Source organism: Lepidochelys olivacea, assembly GCF_965140295.1.
Source record: "Lepidochelys olivacea isolate rLepOli2 genome assembly, chromosome: 9".
Lineage (NCBI taxonomy): Eukaryota > Metazoa > Chordata > Testudines > Cheloniidae > Lepidochelys > Lepidochelys olivacea.
Genome location: NC_140419.1, coordinates 28,559,804 through 28,569,648, shown reverse-complemented (window position 1 = coordinate 28,569,648; position 9,845 = coordinate 28,559,804). Strand labels below are relative to the sequence as shown.

Sequence of the window (9,845 nt, the reverse complement as noted above, 5' to 3'; positions counted from 1 at the left end):
TGTTTCCTATGGCTTATGGGTCTCCTATCTGGCTCCATGATCTTCTAGTCTCTTGCTCATGGCTTTTCCCAGACAAACCCATGTCTTTTTGTTCCATACTTAGAATAATTGCAGGAGTGCTTGAATAAGGGCGGTGTTCAAAAGATATCAGTAAACCATTTGCTGTAAATGTCCTTTAAAGTTTCTGGTCTCATTCAATTCAATAAAACCTCTCTCAATAGCCACTGCTTGCTTATCTCATTAATCAACCCAGAGCCTGAACAGAATACCTTGTTTATTGTCTTTCACCAATACAAAGGAGGCTTTTACCTAATGAAGGCTTTGCAGTGCTGGGGGTTTCTGTTCTTGAGACACACCACTCATGTGATTTCACAATCAAAGATAAATCATTAAGAACTTTTTAAAAAAAATCTACAAAATATAGCAATTCCATTGCATCTAGGGTTGAAATCCAGATTAAACAACATATTCGGTTGGAAAAGGTTTTTATTTTCAGCACATTGGATATAAATATTTGGGGGGGGCCAAATCAAACACCTGTAACTTCACATATTTGATTGCTAAAACAGTGTCCCAGTGTTATTCTAGTCGAGGGGGAAATGTTCCAGTCTGGGAAAATTTTCTGATCTAAGGAATGCCAAGTGGGCAGCTTTATATTTTGCCAACATTCCTTTCCACCATGCACCTCTGACCTCCCATTCCACCTTGGAATGTGATCTTGGGGACTAAACCCTTTGTGACATTAGGCACTGAGACCCCTACAAGATGACAAGCCCTTACAGGTGTGAAGCAAAGTCTCTTCCCTCATTAAGAATGGCCATCCATCTGGTGCTCTTTTAATCGCCCTCTTTTATCCAAGTATACCCCATTCCTCTGCTCCCTAATTACCCTAGGACTTCAGCTATGAACACCAGCATTGTGAACTGATCAGTCAACCACATACCTCATTGTGTATTTCCAGTTCCAAATCAGGCAGCAGCAGAGAGACACACACTCACACACACACACACACACACAAAGGAAGCATAGTACTGTGTTAAACATAAATTACTTTTTAAAAAAAAGGGAAAGTAGCATTTTTATCTTCATAGTAAAGTTTCAAAGCTGTATTAAGTCAATGTTCAGCTGTAAATTTTTGAAAGAACAACCCTAACGTTTTGTTCAGAGTTACGAACATTTCAGAATTACGAACAACCTCCATTCCTACATTTATTCTGCTGTAATTCCCCCTTTTATGGAAAATTCCTGTAGAATATAATGGGAATTAAACTAGTAGCTGTCAAGCTGTCTGGAGTGTCTCAGGAGCATGAGTACCAACCTCAGGGCAGACTGTTGAGAAGCAGGCACAAACCCCAAACTGGTTGTGAGTTCTAGACTTACATTTGATCTATCAAATGTAAACTCAGGTACTTTAATGGCCTACCCATGGAGTCATAGAAAATCCCCTTTGAACTGCTTTATTCTTTTTGCCTTTCCTGCTGACTTTTATAGGCTCAAAAATCTCCTCCCAAATGAGGTCTGTATTTAAAAAGGTATTTGTAAACTAGGTTTTTTTTTCTCACGAGATTTAATGTTGTCCTAAGGGCTTGTCTACTTGGTGCCAGCAAAGCATATGAGAGGGGAGTGATTTATAAAGCACTTTAATGTGTCTCGCTCTAACTGTTCCATATAGACTAGAAAGGTGTGCTTTTCAAACAGGACTGTGTTAATGTGAAGTAGGTTCCTTTTTAAAGTGCAGCAGCATTCAGCAGGGTCTATATGGGGCAGTTAGAGTAAAACACACTAGTGTGCTTTACAAATCAGACCCCTCGGGTGTGCTTTGCTGTGCTGCGTAGGCAAGCCCTTTTAGTAATTCTCCTAAAATATGTTCTAAAGGGATTATTTGGCTTTGAGTATCTAAAGATAAAGAAACCAAAACCTGTTATTAGGTATTTTGATGATACTATGTTGAGCATAGCTGTCTTCCAAGCAGTTGACCCAGGTCTTTAAACCACGACTGAATATCTTTCTAAAATATATGCTATAGCTCAAAAAAAAGTTATGCAATGCAGAAATATTGGGTGAGGTTTGGATGGAGTGGTGAATATTGGGTGAGGTTTGTGGCCTGTGTTATGCAGGAGGTCAGGCTAGTAGAAGATCTCTTCTGGCCTTAAAATCAAGTAATTTTCTACTGATCAAGAAATTGAGGCCTTACACTATACACTGATGTCAATGGAAAGACTCCCCTTGACTTACTGAGGCCCTTGGAGACCATCTGAAATATTTATAAAGCCTAAATAAGGAGACGAAACAGTGGAATCTATGAAAGCATGGCAGCTTTACAGCACTTTCTTTATTGAAAACTAGAGATTTCTGTGTGAAGGCAGTTTCATAGCACTCATACAACACAAACTGGATGGCAAAGCAAAAGACACACCGTTATCATTGTCATTCAGGATTAGCTGTGGTTAAGAAATGGATCTCGTATTTAAGAAAACATGGGAGAGCTTATATTTTAGCTATCAAAAACCATTTAAGTGAATCTAAAAGTACATTTCATGAGAGAAGTGGGTGTGAAAAAGAAATCCGTGGAAAATTAGTTTTAATGGCACCCACAGATCTGCTATGTAGAACAGTAAACACTGGAGGAGCGAAGCCTGGCTGGCAATGAAGCGTTCTCTGCTACATTCAGATAATCCCCGGCTGTCAAAGGAAATGGGAAGAAGTCAAGGAGACTTGTAGCATTAACTCTCAGTATAACTTACAGTTTGCACAATGGAAACATCCACATGATATTAAATCAACAGAGCTTCTCAAGATAAAACAGGTTTCAGAGTAGCAGCTGTTTTAGTCTGTATTCGCAAAAAGAAAAGGAGTACTTGTGGCACCTTAGAGACTAACAAATCGTGAGCTATAGCGCCCAACTGTGTCATCAGTGAAGACAGAAGCAAAGCTCCTATTGATTTCAGTGGGAGCAGTACTGGGGCTCCAGGCAAATCAATCTGTCTATTACCTGAGTCCCTGGCAAGCAGAGTGTTATGTTGGAGTTCAAATCCCTGAAACAGTGACATTCCCATTAAAGGCTGTTAAAAGGAGATTTTTATCTCCATTTACTCCAGACATCTTCTATTTATTGAATGGTCCTTTGTTTCACTTCTAGTGAGTAATGTAAATTCTGTTGATTTCAACATTTCATAAAGTACAAACTAATGATTTGTAGTTTCTCTATACTTCTGCTCAGTCAATGTGTTTTTTGTCTATGTCAGCAGATGCTTTTGCTTTATAGGCCAATGTAAACTTGCTAGAGTTTTCCTTCCCTTCTAGAAACACTTGCCAGTGCATTTTGATACGACAATCACTTGCTGTTTAATAAAAGCAAAACAACCTGGAGGCTGTGCTGAATGATCTGCCCACAATGTCTGCATAAGAACACAAAAGGCTTCGAAAGCCTAATGAATGTGGCCATTCTTGAGCTAGCACTTCCAGCTCTACCCAGCCTCCAGAGCAGACAATGAAACCTATCATACACTTTTATAACTTCTGGCTGCCATGCTGAAAATATTATTTCACACCGTAATGCCTACTAGTGGCACCACCTATTTAAACTAAGGTCATTCAACGTTATTTTTTATTGTAGTATTGTTGTAGACCAGGAGCCCTTTGTGCTAAACCCTCACTTCTGAAACAGGGATTTCTTGGTCATTTTAATAGGGCTCTGCTGATATGTCCCACAGAACAACATTATGCACATTGACATAAAATACATACCAAGTTCTTGAGTGCCAAAACCCACTAGGTTGTTTCTTACTCTCTCAGCTATGAAACCCACTTGATGTTAAAGACAAATTTGAACTTGTTCCTAGGAGGTAGATGCTCAGCACTCTTCACCGACACCAAAGTCCTGTATTCTCTCTATATTAAGTACTGATGTTTAATTTTCAGGGTCATTTTATTTAACCTTCACAGCCCCACATTCCCAATCAGAAGAGTTTAAGTGAGAAGCCTGGGATCCCTGCATGTTGTATGGAATGCAAGATGAATTTGAATAGTACAGTATGTTGTTAAATGCACTTGACTACAATGCCTGGTATCAGATTAGGAAAGTAATGTTTCAAATTCATAAAAAACAATGGCCAGATCCTCAGCTGGTGTAAATCGGCATATGAGTGAAGTTGATGGAGCAATGCTGATTTACACCACCCTAAGATTTGGCACAAGGTCTTTTGTTACCTGTATAAAGACAGAGTAGGTCCCACAGAGTATCTGTTTTAATTCGGCCATCACTTTAAGAAAGCAGATGATCACTTGAAGTCCACTAAGGGCTATGAGAATAGAGAATAAAATGATGTTCCACTCCACTACGTGCACGGGTTCAGTGCACTGAGACCAGGAGCTGTACGCAATGAGGTAACTACCAGAGAAACAGAAAAATGGGGAAATTAGACCAGTTTAATGCCTTGAAATTTAACACTCAATAATAATAATTCTAATAGTAATCATACAAAATAATAAAACCTGTTTGTTCTGATGTCCTGGAGCCAAATTCTGGTCTCAGTTACACCAGTGTAAATCCTAAGTAGCTCAATCAAACCTTGTGGTGTTACTCAAGATTTACAATGGTGTAACTGAGCCCAGAAGCCAGATCAGAATTCACAGAATGCATCTTCTTAATTCAATTCACTGCATTTTTGTCATGGAAGTGTTAGAAGTTCTGCATTTTCTGCTAATGATACAAACTGAATTTAAACAGAGACCATTTAGGTCCCTTCTATTTCATGAGTATCACTCAAACTGCAGTTGATTATACTTTAGCTGAAGTTGGAGTTTTTTAACCAGCATAGATCAGTAATGCCCAAATAATATTTCACTATGACAAGAGGATGGAGTGGTGACTGGGGGCACTGCCTAAGGGAGTATCACCATTTGTTATTCCCATTTGGCCTCAGGCCACCCTCTGTCTCCCTGCTAGCCCTATAGAGTATGTCATTCACCTTCTCTGTTGTATCATCATAACAATGTGAAGGAGATGCAGTACTGCCATCCTCAAGAGATCAGAAATCGTGAGTCAGATGTCCCTCTCCATCCATGTGTGATAATTTCAGATTGAAAAGTCAGTCTTTAATGCACACAACTGCATGCCTCTCCCTGGCTGCTCAGATGGAGACACCACTTACCCTCTCCTCACCCTGAAGAAAGGAAATGGAAGGCAGTTCCCCTATTGCTGTCTTGACTCTCTCCCTTCCGAGTTTATTCCCTTTGATAAAAGAAGGGCTGGATGGTAAATAGTTTGAGAACCACCGACCCAATGAACGCAACGTTATTCACACTAGCACATAGAATTTATTTTATTTTTTAGAATTGATGAGTTACAGATTACATATCAGTCAAAGAACTTCTAACTTGTATCAGCCATTCATATAGGTGATGATGGCACAGTACGAACAATATAGGATTGATCTAGCCATTAGCAAGAAGCAGCACTTCCCTGATACCGTGGGAGTTGGCAATACTGGAGATGGCATGGTGCTATTATTGGTTCCAAGAACCATCATTATAGTCGTATTTGTGAGGTTTTTAATAGGTTCAGTGCTGGCCTCCATTTCTCCTCTATTAATAAATTACACAGTTTGGGCTGAATCCAGAGTCCCTCACTTGGCATCTGGCCCTTCATGTTCAAATCAGGCTTTTTTTTATTTATGAATTAAAAAAAACAACAACCCAACAGAATATTACCATTATTAGTATGTGTCTCAATGGTGTCACCATAACATAGAAATAGAGAATACACCACATGTGTATAAGGATCCACTTCTTTTGTCTCTTCTCTAAACTGAAGTCAGTAATTCCTATATTTTAGAGCAATGGCTTTCAACCTGTGGTCTGCAGACCCTTGGGGGTCTGCAGACTAAAATTTTCAAAGGGGTCTGCACCTCCATTCAAAAATTTTTAGGGGTCCACAAATGAAAAAAGGTTGAAAACCACTGTTTTAGGGAACAATCCCATACTTGCTGAGGAATTTGGCTTTTCATCTTCTTCTATCTAGGATTTCATGACTAGTCCAATGCTTAGTGTACTCCACTGGAAGTTGGAAGAACTTGACTTTATCTTACTTGAAATATTTCCATATTAAAAAATCTTATCCTTGAAAAGGAGATGGTTTCAAACTTCTGCATTCAAAGCAGTCACAGGTTCTAGATCTGTACTTCACATATGCTTAGGAGCTTTGATATCTCACTGGAAGATTAGCCAAATTAGCTGAACATTAAACTTTCTCTGTAAAGATGCAAATAATTTTTTTTCCTTTGTGTGTTCTGCTCAGAAACAAATTTAAAATATGCAGTATTCATTGTGGAGCAAAGATTTTTAAAAGCTAAGAAAATACATATGCTGTGATAATGGGTAAATTTATTTTTAATCTATAAATTACCTCCAAAAGGACCTTTTTATCTTTTTTCTGTATAGTTTCTTATAGTAGATATAAAGATGTTTCTTACCCCCCTGCAGTGTCTTTGAAGATATAACCCCAGCCAGCTGGAGTATTGCAGAATGGGCCTTGCACTAAGCCCAAAGTAGAGATGATGACATTATATCCCGAAAAAGCAATTCCAAGCAGGGCTAACACAACTGAAATGAAACTCTGTATAGAAGAGAGAATAAATGTTATCAGCATGGGGGTTTCACCTAATCAGAGCCAACCACCAAACAACATGCCCTGGCTCCTTTGCCAGGTTTGTACCTTACAGGCATAGTTGTTCAAAATTCAATAGGAAATGGGATCAGGACAACAGTGAGATCCATCCCTGGCAACAGCATTTTCTCTTTTAGGATTGTGTCCTCAGGGGAAATGCCAAATTTCTCCAGAGATAAGACAGTTTTATTCCCGTTGGTTTTTAAAATGTACTTTTGCAAACGCATTGTAGCAGGCCAGGAGGGTACTACAACACTCATAAGACTTGTTTGCATCCCAATCAGCATTTACGCAGATTCTTTATTTTCCATCTAATGTAAGAAGGGGGTGTGAGGAGGTGAAGGAGCAATTCAGCAGGGAAGAGAATTGAAAGACAACAGTCCAAGGCCATCAGTGTTCTTCCTTAACTCTTTTGTTTCCTGGGGACTTCACCTGTGCAGTTGGAGGAAGCAACTGGACTTGTGATGGCCCGTGGGGTTTTCTCTACCCTCACCCAGGGTTCTGTCCTAATACAGAGAGAGGAAGGAACTAGCCATAAAGAGGAAGTCAAGGTTTGGCTGGGGAAATGGGGGAGGAGGGGAACTCAGAATGAATGCTGAGTAGAGAAACAAAAGACAAAACCACGACTCACCCTGTACGTTTTGTTACAGCTCTCGCTCTGGCAGCATTGGTAGAACGTGTCACGCTCCAGTGTTATTAGAAGTGCTGCTAACAGAAGCATCTGTAAGGGGGAGACTGTAAGATGAGTGGAATAACTGGAGATCCCGCACCTGATTCTCTCCTGCCCGTGCCCAGTAAGTGTGAAATGCCACCAGTCTGAACTGGTAGCACTTTACACCCACTTTGCACAGAAGTATATGACTGCTGCAGGTACATGGCAGGGGAGAGTCAGGGCCCTAGTAAGACATGACTGGAAATTTTGCAGAAAAGAACTAATGAGCTTCACTTCTCTCTCTGCCATTCCTCCACATGCAGCTTAGGACTTTTCTCAAAGTTTTAAGTTATTTGACATTGGTTGGGTAATTTCACCAAGTAAATCTTGGACTTAAGTTCATAATAGTTTCCAGCATTTAAAAAAAACGTATCCAAGGGGCCTCTGGTAAGGGCCATATGAGGAAGGGAAGGGATGGCCCCTCTGGGTTGGAGGAATGGGGAAGGTAAGAGGAGGAGTGCTAATGTAGACAAGGTGCTGGCAATATCAGCATTTTAAGCACCATGTTGTGTAGATCTGCTTAAAATACTAGCAGCCATCTGGATTTCTGCCTACACTAGGACTCTCATGGATGATCCCACCGTTGGAACTGAACCAATAGTAACTACAGTGGGAAATTTTAGTAAAAATACCCTGGTGTAGACACAGCCTGAACCTCTTGCTATTCGATTCTCTGTTTGTAAAATGAGGACAATGGTAACTCTCATGAACTCCCAATGGAAGGGCTCTGAAATGGAAAAGTGCTAAATGGAAGTTTTGAAATCTCTATATAGGGTATTTCTAATTTTTGTGGTTGGTGCTTCCCAAACCTCCAGCTTATCAGTGTTTCTCCATTTGAGTTTCTGGGCCTCCAGTAAATTTTCTCTGATCACCACAAGTTTGACATTTTTCAGACTGATGTAGAACATGCACAGTGATAGTTTCAAAATTAGGTCTCATCTTTATTCATTTTACATCTTTCCCTTTTTAATGTATCAGTAGAAAGACCCTACCAAATAGAATTGACATTAATAATATAAGATACCTGTCTAAACACATAAGAGGGCTGTGGCTTTTTAACATTGTGTACTATGTTCATAGGAACTAGCGGTGCTGGGGGTGCTACTGCACCCCCTGGCTTGAAGTGGTTTTCACCATATACAGGGTTTACAGTTTGGTTCAATGGCTCTCAGCACCCCCACAATGCAAATTGTTCCAGCACCCTTGACTATGTTACCACAGATAAGAATATTAAAAATCTGTTAGAAAAAAGTTACTGTGCGTGATCTGCCACTGACTGTAATTGATTAACTTGTTTAAGTTTTTACACAGCACCAGAGCTTTACTGATTAGTGGCCATAGCACATCGTGGTATAATATGCACAGTATCTGCAGTCAGATTTGCAGTTACATATATAAGAATTTTCACTTTTAGCATAACTCCCAAACCCAAGTAGATGGTTAGCCAATCCCCTCCCACACACTACTGCACAAGCTTTGCTTATATGACAAAAAGCATGCAAACCCACCTCCCAAAATCATGTTAAAAAAAAAATCACGTACATGCCAATTTTGTTCAGCTGTCCATGATCAATGCCCTTGATTTTTTAAAGCTGATCAAATTTACTGCCTATAAAATTAGCTAAAATAATTAATCTCCCCTTTAAAAGCAAGATCATGACACAATCACACCTTGCTGCAGGGTTATCCCTACAGATGTGATTGTGCTAACATCATTTGCACTAGCATACAACTCAATAAAATCCACAGAACCGACACTTACCATCACACCAGAGAAACATATTCCTTCAAAATACCACACGTAGTTGGTGAGCTGGTTACTGGTGGCGTATGAAGTTTTCCCATTAGGGAAGTATAACAGGATATTAACAACAATACTCCAAAGTGCAAGAGGTATCAACAGACAACTCAAACAGCCTCTGCATTTTTGTAAACCCATCTCTTAAGGACTTTAAATACTTTCACTATTCTAAGCCCACACAGGGCTACTTCTTTTAAAGTTGCAAAACCCTGCCACCTTCTTGTTTTGATGCAGTCATTTTGTATTCATGGGAACCTGGTTGCTGGGGTATGGTTCCAGTCAAACAATCCCAGTGCTAAAGTAAGTGCTTTACTGTTTGTGGAACAAAGGGCAAAATATCACTGGCTGAAGGGCTAGTCTATCTCCTGTGCTGGAGCGTGTGACTGTTTCTTTGTTTCCCTCTAAGGGCTATTCCTTGGGGAGCTTGAGATTCAAATGAGTGTCTAGAAGAATCAGGAAGGAACACAACCCAGGGTTATAACAACAACACATCAAGCATGTGTATATCACTTTTTCATCTTCTAAAACACATGGTTTAGAAATATTAACAAAGTAATGTCCACAGCACTCTGCACACAACATGCCTCGCAGGTAGGCCCTGGACTGTGAGACCTTCCAAAGTTTACTATGTTCTGAGGGGCAATGAAGTATTATTAGAACTAACA

The 9,845-nt window shown here is 39.8% G+C and overlaps 1 protein-coding gene across 1 annotated transcript; it reads right to left on the bottom strand.

The window, feature by feature from the left end:
• Positions 1-2,298: 2,298 nt before the first annotated feature.
• Positions 2,299-9,578, bottom strand: TM4SF18 (transmembrane 4 L six family member 18). The gene is made up of 5 exons (XM_084640193.1): positions 9,142-9,578; positions 7,299-7,388; positions 6,474-6,616; positions 4,210-4,390; positions 2,299-2,682 (listed from the first exon to the last, which is right to left on the bottom strand). The coding sequence occupies exons 1-5, from the start codon at positions 9,316-9,318 to the stop codon at positions 2,668-2,670; spliced, it is 606 nt and encodes a 201-aa protein (XP_084496319.1). The 5' UTR covers positions 9,319-9,578; the 3' UTR covers positions 2,299-2,667.
• Between the last annotated feature and the right edge of the window lie 267 nt (positions 9,579-9,845).